Here is an 18961-nt window from a genome sequence, read left to right as displayed (position 1 = left end):
TATCAAATGTTTGAATATTGGCAGATTATTTGGCCAGCCAGAGCATATCTACCATTATAATTGTATTACCATATTAACAATGCAATTCAATAGACATGAAACAATATTCTGATGGAAAAAGCCTGCATTTCAGGTCTAGCATTACACAGGCTGGTACTGTGTTTAAATGTTTGTTTCTGCAGGAGCTCACAGTGTTTTATGAGGTCAATGAGGCATACTGTACAAAGCCTTCAAATCCATCTTGAACTGATGTATGCAATTATGAGAAAGGAGGACTACAGAGAGCTGAACTTCATTTCCACATGACGAGTGATCACTGATATCAACAATAACAAAATGCCCAACAGGAGCATATGGAAAATCTGGCCTTGGATTCATTTCCTCTTATACTTCAATAATTACAAATAACTAGGGCTTTTCTGCAAAAGCAATGAAATCCTGCCAATACCATACAATGCCAATACTGCTCTGTGATCTCACTAATGAAATAAGGAGGGTGTTTTTGGAGTTCAAAGGGGTCAGGAGTCAATAATGGGCCAGTGAAAAAGGGAGTATGGGCGTAGGGGTACAAGTCAAGTGTGTCTTGAGGGCACCATATCCTCAAGTGTAGCGTGTTTCGGCACGTCAAGACCATCTATCAGATACACAGGCAATGATTAAATCAAATCTCATGGGTCACATTATGGTCAGTGACATTCCAGAGTGGACTCATCCCTAAATGTAATGTATAACTGGAAAGTGTTCAGGAACACATGTAAAAACAATAAAACATGACGATACAAAGAAAGCAAATTTAAATCAAACCTTCTGTACTAAGGGTCCAAAATTAACTCTTTTGCCAATAGTCAGTGATTTAGTAAATAAAAATATATATATTTTTACTGGCCATTAAACAAATTTTTTTTGTCAACAAAATGTTTATATATATATATATATATATATAATAAAAAAAATTATAAATAACAAAAAAATATATATATATTTATATATAAAAATACATTTTATATATAAAATTATAGATACAAATATATAGTTATATTTCTATTTATTATATTTTTGACACGACCCAATTCGTGGTGTCAAAAGAAAAAGTTCAGACAGATCATGATTTTGTTTCTCATATTGATATTGGTGGCATAATGACAAATTGCTGTCGTTCCACATTTGTAAGTCGCTTTGGATAAAAACATCTGCTAACTGCATAAATGTAAATAATGATAGAAATATTCACAAAAACTTACTAAATAACGCTGTTATGATGCTTACTTTAGAAGACCCTTTTGCTCCTTGTTTTGAATCGCTTGTCAATTACACCATTAACGTCAGATTATCATTCTTACAATTTGGCAACGGCATTATTTATTAAAAAATTTTGCTAGTAGAGTTTCTTGCTAGTCGCCAAAGCCAACTTTGTACTTTACGAGTGTAAGTTTATAATCCTGCTTGTGGAGAGATGTCCCATTCGAAATAGTTTCAGGCTTCTCGTGCTTCCCCTCCCTCGGGGACAACAGCGAGAGATGGACACAACGCCCTGGTGACATCCATTGACACCGAAGAAACGGTGCTCTAATTTGCTGAGACGGAGCACTTTGCTCCCCTTCAAGCCGCTCCCAGCCCTTCAATTTACTCTCTAAAGCAGGAATGTAAAGTTTCAACTTCAAAGTAAACAGTGATGAATGGACTACAAACACAGGCCGTGGTTAAGCTTTTAGAGTGTAAATTTGGTGTTTAACATCTCATCCAGATGAAGACTTCTCTAAGACGGGGCAATGAAGTTGAGAGTGAGTTCTAATTAAGAATTTTCAGTTTGAAAAAGAAAGCCAGAAAGAGAAGAAAGAGGGAAAATGAGGGGATGGAGGGGAAAAACAAGCAGACTGAAAGGTGGGGGGTGTATGAACAGACAAGTAGGAATAACCAAACAAAAAGACTAATCCAGTTACTGGATAACCCTTCCCCCATGTAAAGAAAAGAAGACAAAGGGGTTTTGTGAAGTAGAACTTGAAGAGGGTGGGTTAGAGATAGAGGGGGAGCACTGGCCCATGCCTCAGATCTAAAGATAGGACCCTGACATCTACTCACACACACACACACGGCTGAGGCTTCTCCGGTGGGACGGTGCTTCATTCAAGAGGCTTAAGGAGAGAGCAGCCATTCAAGACATTCCTTAAGCGGCTATACCTTTACTCTAATAAGCTCCTTGGTGGAGTTCCCTTCATCCTTACTGCTCTCAAATGTGCTGAAGACAATTCTATGCGGTCTTACGATTGAAGCAGAAACTACGTACAAAGCGAGGAGGAGTTCAGTGGTCGTTTTAAGATAAAAAATAATCTCTGATATTCAGGCAGTCATAATCAAAGCAGGACGATGAAGTTAATCGGCTTTCAAGATTCTCCGATTGTGCGCAACAAACTTTCCCAGACAGACCACGGCCAACTCGGCTGAATGTGGGCAATGTGCTTATGCGCAGATTACAAATAATTCAGCACTTAATCTTAATGTGAATAAACAAGAGCGCCGATACTGTACCAAGAAACTGTATGTACCTGCTAAACAATGAACTGCATCAAATCAATAAGGATCAAAGTAGTATTCCAAAGAATTATCAAATCAAATAAAAAACATAATAAATAAAATTATATAAAATATATAGAGAGAAAATATGCAACTGCAATAAACAGAAATTACAGGTTACAAAGAGTGCTAGCATATCAATGTAGCACCATGATCAACCAACAATGTATTTATTTATTTTACCCTAAAATACTTCAAAATAAAACCCATATGTTCTGTAACAACACAGTGATCGATAATTCATTCTCTCTTAAAAAGCAATTATCTCAGCAGTTTAGGGTGTAAAATAATAAATGAAAATGAAACAGATAAGAGTGCAGTACAGCAGACGTGGTCCTATGGACTATAGAAATGCGTGAGACGAGTGCATCTTCTGATAAGACTGAACTGACTTGTAAATGAACAATGGTCAATCACCATCTTAGCATTTCTCTAGAGTTTGGACTACCTCGCCAGCCCTGCAAACTAACATTCTGGCCAATTATCCAACACAAAGGCAGGAGGAATGTCACAACAAAGTGCAGAATTTGCTTTGTTATTCCTCAGGAGGAGATCGTGTTTGGACAGGGGAGACAAAAGGAAGTGACTGCTGAGACTCTGATTACAATCGAGGCTTGAAGTTTTTCTGGGTTCCGGAAACCAAAGTGACATTTGGTCAACAGTGTGCACGAGAAATCTTTACAAGACCTGCCTGCTTTAAAAAGCAAGGTTAGAAATCCTATATATATATATATATATATATATAAAGTTTCATTTTAATAGAATATTCTAAACGTAGGTCATCATCTTTACTAATAAAGCAGCTCTTAACATTAAGGGCCGTGTAAACAAAAGCTAAATTGAGTTAAATGCTATGTGACGTATTCATGGATTCATGGGTTGGAATCAGAGGCCTTTCCTTACACTGGATAGATGCAAAGACTCCACCTATCCATCTGACTCTATATTGTGACTTATTCTCTCTCATAATCTATTTCTGGATGCATTAAACTCTTCCTTTGACAGGTAAGTGTTGCTGAACAAAATGATCTTGTGATGAATGAGTTTTATGCAAGGTTGGCATGACAAATAATCTGAAAGGAATGTGTGAAGGAACTGTCTAAAATCTGACTCATGCAATGCACTGAGGTCATGAAATAGTCTTGAAATCCAGAAGCACTGAAGGGCAAAAAAAGTTGGTAAGCCACATAAAACTGGTTCATAATGCATACAGTTCTCTCTCACTGTGAAAAATGTATGAAAACCATCTCTAAATGTATAGAATTGATTACAATAAAATGATCGGAATAAAAGCCAAATACTTCAAGAGTCAAAACAATAAACTAGTCATGGTTTGCCAAATGACATTCTTTTCCTCACATGGAATAAACTGCCAGAAGATCGTTTGTTTAATATTCTGTCAAAAAGGGTTGAGTTAGTTTTCCAGGCACTTCAGGAAAAACACAACACAGGAAACCATAAGACCTAAGGTACGACAGACTAAAACAACTATTTGCCCAACCACAAGAGGAAAAAAGCACTATGATGTTGTTACTAGAACATGATATTTCCCAACATAACATACTAATGGAGGCCAGATGTAACAATGGAAAATGTGATGAAAACACAGTGAATTCCCTACCATATCAGCTTTTAATATCAGCTTTGTGCGAATAAATTTATTGAAGTACTGATGAATGGCTTGGGAATCACATTTGCATTAATTAAGAATTTGTGAAAGCATGCAAAATGTGGTCAACTGTACCAACATGTCCAAGAAAATCATATCTACATTTATGTGCATTTCCATTGAGGAAATTTACAAGCACAATCTTACACTGGTTATAACCGACAACAATGTGCAAGAAAATGCTATTTTATCAGTCACATTTCCCAAATAAATTAGGGTATAGGCAATCATCTGTTTGTCAAATAGGTTTTGCTTAAATTTGTACACCTGGATTTAACTTTTACAACAATTTCATGTCACATTTACTGGTGTTCATGCTTACTTTCTGAAAACAAAGGTATGTTAAATTGTTGTGTGTAATTAAACATTTTCTTTATTGTACAATGTACATTATGTAGCATAAAGCATGCACTGGAAAAAGAACAGTTTGTCTCCAAAAGCAGGAAGCAAGGGTTTCTCTCTCCGATTGTAAACCTCATATTTTACTCTACTTTAAAATCATGCTTCACTGTAAAAGCATGTGCTATCACCAATGCCTGAGGGAGGGTATTTTAGTATGAACCAGCTGTGAAGCCTACACTGCCAGCTCTTTCAAGCACCCGAGCATGATGGTGATAAATACACTAAGTTTTTCCCCATTGTATTGGGACAACATTTCTCTTCCCATCTGGCTTGTGAAGCTCTGTTTATGTGTGAAAACAGCTGTATTTGGCAACTGACAATCTGCAAGGAAGCCGAGAGATCAGATTCACACTTCAATACCTGGATGCAGCGCTTTGAAGCTTCTGAAGAATGTTTTGTTAGAAATAACACTGAAGAGCCTGACATTGGATATGTTTTTGAAGAGCATGCTTTAAAGGAACACTCCGACTTTTTGGGACTTTAGCCTATTCACCTTATCCCCCAGAGTTAGATAAGTCCATACATACCTTTTTCATCTCCGTGCGTGCTATAAGTCTGTTTGACGCACCCACCGCTAGCCTAGCTTAGCACAAAGACTGGATGTAAATGGTTGCAGCTAGCATACTAATCCAAATAAGTGACAAAATAGCGCAAACATTTTCCTATTTTTATGTTGTGATTTGTATAGTCACAGAGTGTACAAAAAACAAAGTCACATGAGACACAGACATATTTTAACCGTATAAATACTGGGAACTATATTCTCTGAAGGCGAAGCACTGCTACTTGGGCGGAGTGATAACCGCAGCACCTGAGACGTACCGTACCCAAACTCTGAACGAACTCTCTGCTCCTCACCACGGCACGTCTCAGGTGATGCGGTTATCACTCCGCCCAAGTAGGGATGCAACGATTACAGATTTTCTAAGTACGATTATTGTCTGAGAAATAATCACGGTTTAACGATTATCACGATTATTATGCATCAATTAATTTCACAACACTACTAATGTATAATATCACATGAACACTCAGCACTAGATTTTAATGTGTTATTTATTGCTGCCACAACACAGAACAAAATTATAAAATGGCAAACAATAATCAATCTCTTCCTTTGGAATTAAAGAGAAGTGCTTTGTAAACATCCAGCATTTTTCTTTTAAAAATAACAAATTAAGTCAAAGGCTGCAGGACTCTTTGATTGAAATAGATCCCAAAATTATTAAGTTTTTAGTTTGTTCTAAATTTATTTTCAACCTGAGGTAGAAAACTTGATAACATGAAAACAATATATTGTTGGTATTTGACTTAAAAACATAAATAAAGGGATAATAAATCCCAATGAAAATAAGAATAAACAAAGTATTTGGCTGGCTCTATTGAATTAAATGCAAGCTAAATATTAGGCCTATGTATTTCTTTTAAAAGAAAACATATATAGTCCAAATTTTATCCACCAATATTATTGTACTTATTTTAATACTCTTTTTTAAATTATTAATCCAAATTTTACATGTGCCTTTAGAAAATCATCTATTATAATCTCATTATTTTGGTTTGTTTGTTTGAAGTTTAAGTAAAAATTATAGAAAGAAACTGAGAATATCTCTCATGCAGTGTTATTAATAACTGAAATGCAGTTAATTGGTAGTCCTAGAAGTCTACATGATCTTATGTTAGTGTTTTACACCGGGCATATTAAAACAAAGCCTAACATTTACTCAACACAGACAGGAGAAAGCAATAGGATATTAAGTTAAATGTTCACTGACTGAAACTCTTGAGAGCACGTCACATTCGGTTTTCCACAGACTTGCGTAACCAAAATATTCCGCTGTTTTTTGTTGTTGTTTTTTTTACGTTGCACTGAAAGCTGAAAGTTGCACGCCGTGCTCTCCTTTTTCCAAAGCGCTAGTCATTGCTGTGTTAGTTCTTGTCACTTGACCTACATGCTTGCGGCATTCTGAAAAGTAGAGATGTTTTTATCTAGATGCGGCGCGGACGCGCTTGGAAAAAACGAGCGCGTCGCTTCCATTATGAGCGCGCATACCGCGCGCCTACATTTGAAATAACGAACTTGAGCGCGCAAAAGACGCGATATGTGAACACGCACTTAAGGTGTTTTTTTCGGTGGAAATAGAGCGTCGCTGCTTAGTCCCTCTGCCATAGTGGTTGACGAGCACGGCACTTTAAGCTGGTGCACCGCTGGTGTAACTTTGTTTTCGTTTTGTGTTAGGTGCCAAAGTTCCGTACTTTGCAGAACACTCGGTGTAGCATAGTCTTTACGATTAATTAACCGTGACGTTTTAAATCGCGGTTAATTGTGAAATCCGGTAATCGCTGCATCCCTACGCCCAAGTAGCAGTGCTTCGCCTTCAGAGAATATAGTTCCCAGTATTTATACGGTTAAAATATGTCTGTGTCTCATGTGACTGTTTTTTGTACACTCTGTGACTATACAAATCACAACATGTAAATAGGAAAATGTTTGCGCTATTTTGTCACTTATTTGGATTAGTATGCTAGCTGCAACCATTTACATCCAGTCTTTGTGCTAAGCTAGGCTAGCGGTGGGTGCGTCAAACAGACTTATAGCACGCAGGGAGATGAAAAAGGTATGTATGGACTTATCTAACTCTGGGGGATAAGGTGAATAGGCTAAAGTCCCAAAAAGTCGGAGTGTTCCTTTAAGTTGAGGTCTCAGTAAACTACACAGCTGCTTCGTGTCCTATTTGTGGGAAATTTAAAGTTAAATATTGTCTAAACTTGAATGAATGACTCCATAAGAATACTTATGTTATATATAGCGATGTGCAAATTAATACCCAATGGTGAAATGACATATATAATTGTAAAATAAATGCGAGATGAACTGGCTGACATATGGCACATCAGGTCATATCAGAGGTCTGATATTACTTTTTTTCCCTGCAACTTCACAACAGGTTGCAATGCTGGCATCAACCCAAAGGCCTTCTGCTGCACGTCTTGTTCATGGGAGTATTTTCCTGCTTCTGATATCATTTTGTGAATGACAGAATTGGGGAATAACCACCACAGTCTTATTCCACTCACATTAGCACATGTTTGAGAGCTGTCACATTCTCAGCATGAACTACATTTCCATACAAGTGTCTAGACTCCAGATCAAACGAAGAAGGGGAAAAACAATGTTGAATGATACTGCATGATTGATTCAGACAATATAGCGCCTGGCAGAAAGGAAACAAAGTCTTCTGCAAACATATGCGGTCACTGGACTGGAGGTTAATGCATGTTATCACCCGTAAAGACTTAAATAGGGTGGCCTATAGTCGTACCTTAGTGCCTGTCTGCTACTTGCCCAATCAAAGACATTTGAGAAGAGCTAAATCCAAACAAGATGAACGCTGCTTGCAGGTGGAGCTGAGAGAATTGAGGGCACTAAGCCTCAAGGTATTGAAAGACCAAGGACAAATAATGTACATCCAGGGTGTGCGTAAAAAGGTAAGAACCAAGTACAGGGAAGTCAACTGTGGGAAAGTTTCCATTCCTTCTTGAACACACACACATCAAAGCAGCAGTACTACAAATCACTAAGTCTTTCCTCTCTGTATGGGAAAAACAAGCAAACAAAAGAGGCGTACAGATTTTCCATAGGAACCATTTTGGTTGATATTACTAATTGTTTTACATTTCCGGTACCGTTCGATATTGAATACCAATCAAAGAATTCCACTTTTTACATTTAAAATATTTTGCCATCTTCTAGCGTTAATCTACAAAACTCAAAGAATTTAAAGGGTCACTTCACCCATTTCAACATTAATCTTTATAGAAAGTGGGTTATATATGTAGTCGAAATGTAAAAGAAATTTTGAATTTGGTGCCCTCTTGACCGAGAAAAGACAGAAAATAACTTTAGGGCGCATTTGTATGTAAGACAACAACTCCCACAATGCACCACGTTGCACAGCTCCACAAGCCACTCCCACTAATCCAGAACAGCGCAAACATCAGAGAAATCACTCTTCCGTCTACAAGGCTAACGTTAGCTGCCAAATGAGTTTGAAATTTATTTCACACAAAATGTCTAGTTAGTTGGGTGTGGCGAGCAGGACGAGGGCGAGGGACGTGAGAGGACGACGCGAGTGATAATGAATGACACCTGTGCTGCGGTCTCATATCTCTCACGGAGGAGCGGAAGCACAAAAGGAACAGGCCTGATTTTATGTTTTATTTCTGTTGTGTGTGGCCAGCTGGCTTATACTTTTGTTTTGTATTTGTTTATTTTACTATTAAAATGTTTAAATGTTCGCCGGTTCCCGCTTCCTTCTTCCCACAACAACGAACCCCGTTACATTGGCAAACTCATTAGCGAATTACTCCTCGTTTGTATTTCTTTATATATGTTGAATTATTGCATGATACCTGGATGTTCAGTCAGAACATATGCGGTGCGACACTAGGATGGTTCACATCACAACACAAACGTCCGTGTGCTCGTCTGATTCAGAGATTTCGTCCAGGAGAAATTGCGATCGTTGAAATTCTCTGCAGCAGACGAACTCTGTGTCCGTAGCGCACAGCGAGAGCACAGGCACCAGCAGTCTCGAGCCAGTCCGGGCTTCTCGTACGCGACAGGCAGCCGCCTCCTGTTCCTCCATCAGCCTCAGCTGCTCTTCACTATACTGCGGCTCGTAAAGATAGCCACGAGCAGCAGAATTTCAAAATCCTCTTCTTCCATATCATGTGTAGTTTCTTCCGTCATTGTCGTAACTTCCTATCTCCACAGCGCTTGTTAGCTTAGCTTATAAACAAGATGGCTGATATTGATTTCAGTATCTGCAAGTGAAGTACCACCCACTGATCTGTGATAGCTCTGTTAGCGCATTAGGTACAACCCCCTATGGGCGGGTTTGAACGGGTGGGAATTTGTGCTTGTAGTCTATACAGAAATCCCCCCTTTTTACACTTCCTCTCCTACAATGACGTCAAATGACGATTTTTGCGTCATTGTAGGAGGAAGTGAAAAGGGTAAATAGTGGATTTCTCTCGTCTCAGGGGTAAATGAAAGAATGTTGCACGACCATTCAATAGTATGACTGGTTGTCTAACAATGGACCTCTTAATGCAAATGGGTGAAGTGTCCCTTTAATAACACTGTTAAATGTAGATATTCATTTGTAAAATTGCTAAATATTACTTTTCACACAGTACAAACTTTCTAATGATGCGATACTTAAATTCCAAAAAATTGTTTAAAAAGATTGATTTTAATTTTGGATTTAAATTTATTTAGACAAAATAGTACAGTATTTTATATCGGTCAATAAAAAGTCTTCCAATTACAATGAATCTTTTACATTGCAAACATACATATTACGTAAAAACAAAAAAAAGATCAAATCAGTAAATAACTGTGGTGCGTAAAACTATATAAACCTACCATAGTACTATGCATAGTTGGAGAAATTAACTAAGTAGTCACAATCATGACATGTCAATAAGAGTTATTTTTCACTTCTTATTCTGCTTTACACTTTTTAACATCAAGCACGTCCCAAATTTGCAATCGCCTTCTAAGAGAGGCAGATATAGACATTTTATACCGTGGTAACAATATCGTCATACCACCCAGTCCTACGTTGAACTATGTTTGTAATGCTGGAACTTGCGACCATAGTTGGTTAACAATGCTTTTGGGAATCGCACCCTCTGGTTAGCGGTTAAATAACCAAAAACAATTGGTTATAATCATTTGCCAAAATTTTTAGCTTTACAGAAAACAACTTAATAAATTGAATAAAATAATCAGCATGATCTACAATCATAGCGTGGATACCCACTATCTACAATTTACAGAATTCACTTCATCGTCATCCCAAAGATTAATGTTCTAAACTATTAAAACTTTTATTTTATTTTTTTTTAAACTTTTCTCAAGCAGCTAACTCAAAGAAAATCAGCACAGTGGCATGTAGAAAGTATCACCCATCATGAGGACAGGCTGAACTATGCCAAACTAGCGTTAAATCTCCAGAGCTTAACTTTTAACGGGGTCCAGTCATTTGTTACAAGCACTAATCAGTGATGGCAAGGGCAGCAAACAGTGGCCCCCCGAGGACTTATTCCACTATTCGGCAGTCAAATGGGCCCACAGGACAAAGCTCTTTAAGTGACACCATAACCACAGCTCCCCTTCTGACGGGTCCAATGGCTGGCACCACAGACCCAGTGTGGGATCTTTCATTACACTTCTGCACAATCTGGAAAGGACTAGTGGCTCACAATGGCTTTATCACCAGGAAATGAGGGAGATTCTGCACTTTGTCCATCCTGGGTGGTCCGAATCACAAATCCTGCCCCTGGCTGTACAATTAGAGCCACCAAATAGTCCAAGTCATTGCCTTCTAAGAGTGGTGGCATTGTAAATGTGGAAACATCAAATTAGCTTGGATTGAATTTACCATAGGGATAGAATTCCAAACAAATTCAACATCAATTGCCAAATTTGTCTCCAAGGAGAAAAGCAGCAACAGGCCCGATGACAACGTGAATAAAACAAAATCGTGCAGTTACATGAACAGCTCGACTACAAAGGTTTTATAAACACAAGTTTCCCACACTGAGATCATACCTTCCAGAGAATAACAATAGGTTCAAACCAGATAGCGCGCTCTTCTTTCCAACCCCCTACACTAAGATTGGTGTAATTTGGACCATCTGGTCCTTCAGAAATGACAAGTTCTTTGATGGAGTTTGGGGAAAAAAAGCGCCTCTAAGGGATGAGAGACGAGGACCTCAGAGCCCAGGAAACATTCTGCTGTTCAGTTTCCCACACTGCTAACACTCATCATCTCCTCTCATTTGAGAAAGAGAGAGAGAGAGAGAGAGAGAGAGAGAGAGGATGAGACAAAGAGAGGAGGAAAACAAGAACTGAGGACAAGTTCTTCTCCCAAGAGTTTGGCTCTTGTCAAGTAAACCAGGGTCAAACTTCTTAACATACAGCGCATTAGCTCCAAGTAAAACAAGCTTTTTCATGGCACATAAATAAACATCTACACAAAAATCTTAAAGGAAGACAGCATTAACAGGGCCACATTGTATTCCAGATAGGGTGTACCAGAATTTTCCCAGATTTAAACAATTAGGAGGCAGAAGTTATTATTCCCAGAAAACAGGAGTGAAAACAAGGACAGCTCCTGATAAAGCACACATGAGGACAGCATATGAATTCAGTTCAGTTACAAACACAAAGTATATGAAATTGAAAATGACACAGGCATTGAAAACAATCTGATGCAGAGTAAAATGCAAGGCACAGAGACTGAAGGTGATGATACACAGGGCAACTTTTTGAGCAATGTTGCTGGGCAATCTTGCCGAGCGATTGTTGCTTGGGTACTTTCCCATTGAAAATGGGCAATACATTTCTATCTGGATAATTTAGATCAGTCGTGGGCCCTGTGTCTCATCTGGTTGCCCATTGACGGCAACATTGCCCAGCAACATTGCTCAAAAAGTTGCCCTGTGTATCATCACCTTGACAGTTTGCAGTAAGCACTTTCTATCAGTGAGGGAGGAAATAGGGCACGATAAGGGCCATTCACAAGCTCAAGTTAATGAATCACTGACTGCTGCAGTTTATCCGATGAAAGGAAATTCTCACCCTCCACAAATACTCCCATTGCTGTTTTGGAGAAAAACTTCATCTCAAATGCACTTTGCCAATTCAAGAAAAACTTGCTATATAATAAAGGCAACTGGAAGTAACAGACTAGTACAATTATGAGCTCTCTTAAGCCCCTTTCACACAGCGCGTTGATACCGGGAAATTGCCAGAACGCCTTCTGTGTGAACGCAAACACTACCCGGGATTGATGCCTGGTTCGGGACCTAGTAACATTGCAGTGTTCAGTCCCGGAACGCGTGCTGTGTGAACAAAACCGTAATCAATTCGGTGTCGTAATGATGACACTGTAGCGGGATCGTTCGCCAGCTAGTGAAACGGTATAATGCGCTAGTTTATGATCGAATCAGAGAAAAAAAAAAAAATGCACAAGCGCGGTTTTTAAGGGATTTTTACATGTTGTGTGTGAACGCACTCTCTGATTCCGCAAAATCACTGGCAGTGTGAATTAACCAAAATCAAACGAAACCGGGTCAAATGCGGGTCACTTTGTCTGTGTATTTTCCGGAATCTCTATGTGAAAGGGGCTTTAAAAACATAGACCTTTGACAAAAACGTAAAATAATTCTGACCATGATCACACTCTACAATACATTTTTCAATCTACTTAGATGTCTAGCCTTGAGTGGGTTTTTTCATGAACAAATGACTATTATAAAAAATAAAAAATCACGAAATTCTATAGCCCCATAGTCATTGCTTTAGTCTTGATCCTTAAATATAACATTGAATCCTATGACAATTCTGGAAAAAGCAATGTCCTTACAGAAAAATTATCTGACATTTCTAGCAAGGTGTGACACAACATAATTAAATTTGTGTAATCCCTCTAGGCTCTGTTTGACAAGTAGACCAATTTAAAACAGGCAGCATCAACTATCTTTCATTAACCTGACCATTCTTCAAACCACCCCATTACATCTATTTGCCTGTACAATTACAGATATATGTCTTCAAGTCTTCATTAGCCAGTGTCTGGATGATGATTCACATTTCTTAGTCTCATCACATTCTTGGAGCGTGACAGGCCAGCCAGAACTGGTTAATAAAGTACGAGTGTGGGACATACAGAAGTGTTCAATAGTAAATCTACCCTCCTCATCTCTCCTCGCCCCCCTGAGTCTGCTAGACCAGGCCAAATCTCCATAGGTCTCTCATAGGACTCAGCAGTGTCAAGTTAAGACATGCCTGTTTCCGCCTCGAACATCCCAAACCAAGGCAGAATAAACATAAAAGCCATCAAAGGCAAAGCACATAAAATAAAAGCTTATGGCTGGGACACGGGCTTCTTGGGGGTTCCCACAGAGTCGGTTTAAAAAAAGAGAAGGGAGAGAGAGAGAACAAAAACATGCAAATAATCAACAATCGTGTATCTCCTCTGAGATTTGAGCTTCAGTTCTTGGTAAGACGTGTACATTTACATTTAGCAGACATTTTTATCCAAACTAAGCAACTTACAAATAAGCGAGGTGGAAAAAAAGGTGCAGATACACTTCAGCCCATCAAAGTCGACCGATTACAGATTTCAGAGGTGTATCTGTCACTATCCACATATTTTTAAGCAAATTCTGGGATCATGCATAAACATGATGCATGGAAATATGGCCCAAATTCCATAAAAAAAATCTTGCATAATATTTGATTCAGATAGAAGACTATAGAAACAAATTTACTGAGCAAATTTCTACATGCATAAAACCCCCCACTTTGCCTCAATTTAGTCAATTTCTTCACTTAATTTCAGCACATAATTAAGATGAAAAGCATCAAATATTACATGACTGTCAGTTTCACACTGTTTTAATGACACGATTCCAATGCAAAATGCCTAAATTAACAAGAAGAACTAAAGTGAATTAGAAGAAAAGGCATCTGCCTGAACTGGCCCGTTATAGTCCACGTGCTAACAAATGGCTGCTAATAAGCCAAGTGTCTGAGAGGAACATTAAAAGCAAAATCACTTCCTCTTCCATTATCTAAATGCAAATGTCTTGACACGCTGATTACAGCTCATTAGACATGCTTATTACTTACATTTGGTTATATGCCTACTGATATAGCAGCATCTCCCTGGGAAGAGATGATACAGAGGCCATGGCTTGCTGGTACTCTACTAATTGGTTATGTTAGTGCTCTTTTCCCACAGTCGGAACAACCTCCTCCTGCAACCCAATCGTTTTGCTTAGGCTGGCAGAAATTCAATGATTCGCGTAATGCGCACAACTTCACCTAGTAGAGAGGCCACTCCATGCCAAGTCTAACAAAGGGTCTATATTGTCTAAAACAGTATAAAACCCAGATTCTCAACCCAGAATATCTCATGTGCGCTTCATAGGTAAGCTTTCTCCATGACGGCCATCAGAACTGTCAGAGATTGTGGTTTAGGGCTGTCACTCCCGATTAATCGTCGATTATTTTGATGATTAATCGAGTAATCAGATATTTTTTGTGGTAATAAAAATAGAACAATTACCATTAAAATGACTTAAAATACATAGGTATAATAACAATGAGGCAATAATAATTGGTTCAAATAAACTATCAAAAGCAATAAATCATATGGTTTTACTGAACAACAATGTTAAAATACATAATATAAACAATCAACTTATGTACATTACACACAACAAATGCCTGTACGCCAACGGCCGGGTTGTTGTTGCTATTACACAGGCCCTTGTTTAATATTGACCAAACATTTATTTCAAATGTCCACTTAATCTTTAATATTTGGCCACTTCTTTATGATAGAAATGCTACAGCCACTGTAATTTCTTCGACAAGGAACATGTGGGCATCAAAACTTGCAAACTCAGAGCGAGGGTTTAAACTTTTCATTTTGAAAATCGTGATGAACAACAGTTCCCATATTTAGAAACATATTGATGTATTCTCCTGTGTTGGAGACACATTATGCGTTCCCAAATGCACGTTATTGGAAACCCACACAAACAGCACATGCTGTCTGAGTCTGTGTGGAGCAGTGAACGGAGCCACTCTGAGACAGAAGAAACTCGTAACCTGCATGCATATAAATAAATAGTAGTAGATAGAGTGTCGTTATTCACCCTGAAACCCGAAGCACATATATTTTTTAAACTGAATCACAGCCTTTATGATTTCATAATGGCACTATGCTATATTATGATTTTAAATGGTTTCAATTCATTTAAATTGGATAATTTGGTAGGGGTCAGAATTCAGCACAACGCCGGTCAATCAAAACATGTGCAAATTGCAATAAAAAAAAAAAACGATCTAGTACTCAAATTTAATCAAGGCAGCCTTATTTACAGCCTTAATAGGGCCTTATTGTGACAGCCCTATTGTGGTTAGACAATCAAACTTGAGTCTTATTCAAGAGATAATGCACCTTCCTAAATGACATGCAGTATATGATAACAGAACAATATAGAAAAAAAGGTAATTTGAAAGAAAAGAAACATGCAGATTTTTACAGCCTAAAGCTATCAAATAATATCACTATTTCATAATGCATTTCTGAAGCAGGATTAGGTGATCTCAAATGACTGTTATAATGCAGAAAACTATAATTGCCAGATGTTTCACATCTGAGCTGATTACGATTCTGGTTTACTATAACTTATTTATTAGACAGTAATACATATTTATGAGACACTAGCATCTATTGTTAGTTACGTCTCACTACAATTGCTTTTGGTAACACTAGGGCCCCATTTGTTAACATTAATGCATTAGATTAACTAACAACAAACAACTTTTTTACAGCATTTATTAATCTTTGTTAATCTTAATTAACAGATAGCCTACAACTTTTACTATTAAAAACTTATTTGTAAAATGTGATTTAAAAATTCTGCAGAAGCACTGTCCATTGTTAGTTCAAATAAAGAGATCATATTGAAAGCGTTATCTTGTTTTTTTTTGTATACTTACATTGACTAGAAAGAATGGCCACTTAATAGTTCATTTAAGAAAAATCTTACTACTAGTAAGATTAAAAGCACACCAGTGTCTAATAAAAAGGTAGCCTACTAGTGTCTATTAATTTAATACTAGGAAAACTGGATTAGATGGATACAAGCAACTAAACCGAAAACGTACAAGTGTCAAATGAATGAATAGGCTACTAAACAATGGATAGTTACTTACTAGCAACAATTGAATAGCCAGAAGTGAATAGTTAATATCTGAATCTTAGACCTCATAGATTTCAATGGAAAAAATGCAGTTTGTTACCAGTCACATTGAAGTAGCCTCGTTAACAATATCCATAGCGAACAGCAGCAAAGGGGAAAAAAATCTCCAAAGGAAGTTATAGTATGCTTTGAATGCATACTAGCGACTAATTGAATGAATAGTATAGGCTATACTAGATGCTAGTCACTCATGTCACTTACAAAAATCAGTTGGTTTAACTTTAAGCAACACATGTTAAATGGACGTGTCATAACTTTAGAACAACTCTTCTTCACGGCTCAGGAAAACAAACATTTTGTAACCCGATTTGACGAGGATGCAAGTGAAAGCTGCTTACCCAGGTGAAGGGTCAGGTTGATAACGTTCGGGTACTGGATGCCCGCTAACATAGTCTGACTTTGCCACCAGGTGGTATCCGCTTGGTTGTTGTAATCGGTGAGATAAACAGCGCTGTGGTGCTGTCTGGGGTCCCCGGCATCGCAAATGTGGCATGATTTAGTGACTCCAGTAACCCCGGTCTGTACACAGTATTCTTCAGGCGGCGAACCGCAAGTATTGGTGGACACCACGGTTACATTGAAAGCGGCGTTAACAAACTCTGGCATGCAGCGCTGAGGCCGATTGGACTCGTCTATACATTCATCCATCGCTCCATGACTACACGCTGCCCACAAAGTCCATAATAACAAATAACTAAAAAGCGGCATTGTGTCCTTTAATTTATGCGACCTCACGTAGTTACCGTCACTGTCTTTATCCCTTAAAATCCTCGCAGTCTTTAAAAAGTTTGCGGTAACTCGCCAGCTACCGAGTTTGTGGTTTAATAAATAAACTCATGCGGAAAATGGTGGTAATCGCTTCACCTCCAGAAAAGCAATAGTTGTGGCTTAATCTCCTCGCGACTTCTCTCTTGCAGACCTTCACTTTATTGGTACTTAGTAACCACCGCCATGGGAAAAAAAAACTTTTGGAGAAATGGAACTATATCCGACTACACCCTGGCAGCTAGTGCGCAAGTCAAAGTACTTCCAAAAAAAAATCCCTACGTCTACTTCCGCCTGAAGGATGCTTTGATGGACCGCCGACCCGCTAAACAAGGCAAGTCCGAATGGACAGGGAGACATGTGTGGGCGTGGCGAAAGTGCTATGGGCGTGGCTTTACACTTTCCCAATTGGTCAGTTTTGCCAGTCATGTTCAGGAGTGGTTGGGGACAGAATTTCATAGGCTACCTCACAGATTCTCATGGGAGCGATGAACTGACCACTAACTACCCGTACATTTTTAAACAAATATGTGTTAAACCAAGGCTTAATCCCAGGAAAAAATATCGTTAAAATAAGATGTCCACATGCGGACATGGTGAATAGTAGACCTTTTTAAACTTTTATTCATGAAAACACTTTTCTGCGATGTCCACCTTTACATTTATCTTGTGGTATCTTCAGAGACATACTTTCTGGATGAATCCCCCGTGCTATGAATAACTAGGGGATGATAGCTGTTCCTTGCTGAGAGCAGTGAAGTCAAAGAGCAAGGTTATATATACCTACTCTACCAGGCAAGGGTGTATCCGAATACTTGAAATAGCTGAGTGTTACGTTTTGTGGGCTGTTTATTAATATTTTACCAGCATTGTTTCAAAGATGTAATAGAGAACCAACTAAAAGTTCCTCCCAGACTCATTCTATCAATGCTTATATTAATCCTTCATACAGACTTCAAACAAAAAGAAAAATGTTGCATTCTCAGGTAGGCCTATGTGCATTTTAAGAAAGCAAATGCCTTATATTGATTGTAAATAAGACTGATGAAAATTTCAAACATTTCAAATTTATGTTAGGCAATATTGCCTTTGTGATTTTTTTTATGCAGATAAGCATAGATCCCAACCACTGTATGCATATTCAAAAGCTTCACAGAACTAACTCCAGTACACATATAGACATAGCCTACTATACACACTGCCCAGTAATAAATAAATTGCTGTTTGGATTTTAATAGGCAAATGCTTAAGAGTCTATGATTGGATCTTTATTGCAGTGACAATTATGTTTCTATCATATTATATGTTTGCCAACAGTTCTTCTAACCCTAATTGATGGCGTGTGTACCAAAAATTGATGCCCCTCTTGATGGAAATAAATATTGTGATGTTATTTCCATCAAGAGGTGAATCAATTTTTGGCCAAGATCTTGTAATGACAATGGAAGAGTCGAGCACTCAGTAAAGTCTACTCCAGCACACCCCAAAGGCTGTCAATGAAATTAAGGTCTGACTCAAGTGGTGCCAATTCAGGGGGCTGTTCCATAAACCAAGATTAGAGTATAAGCCAGGCTTATTTCGGTTAGTCAGGCTTATTTTTGGTAGATTCGGTTTCATAAATCAAACTTAAAAAAGTTCAAACTCAGTTACCCTGGCAACTTATGCTGGGAAACTAGCCTGGTCCAGGGCAGGCTAACT

The 18961-nt window shown here is 38.2% G+C and overlaps 1 protein-coding gene across 1 annotated transcript in view; it reads right to left on the bottom strand.

The window, feature by feature from the left end:
- The window catches only part of lamc1 (laminin, gamma 1), a 66973-nt gene extending 49410 nt beyond the window's left edge, over positions 1-17563 (bottom strand). The window contains exon 1 of the mRNA XM_056236422.1: positions 16837-17563. Within this exon, the coding sequence (XP_056092397.1) occupies positions 16837-17206 (370 nt within the window). The 5' untranslated portion in view covers positions 17207-17563. The remainder of the gene's footprint in view (positions 1-16836) is intronic.
- Positions 17564-18961: the final 1398 nt, after the last annotated feature.

Source organism: Rhinichthys klamathensis, unplaced genomic scaffold (assembly GCF_029890125.1).
Source record: "Rhinichthys klamathensis goyatoka isolate OS25496 unplaced genomic scaffold, OSU_Roscu_1.1 h1tg000446l_1, whole genome shotgun sequence".
NCBI lineage: Eukaryota > Metazoa > Chordata > Actinopteri > Cypriniformes > Leuciscidae > Rhinichthys > Rhinichthys klamathensis.
This window is presented reverse-complemented; position numbering and strand designations above follow the sequence as displayed.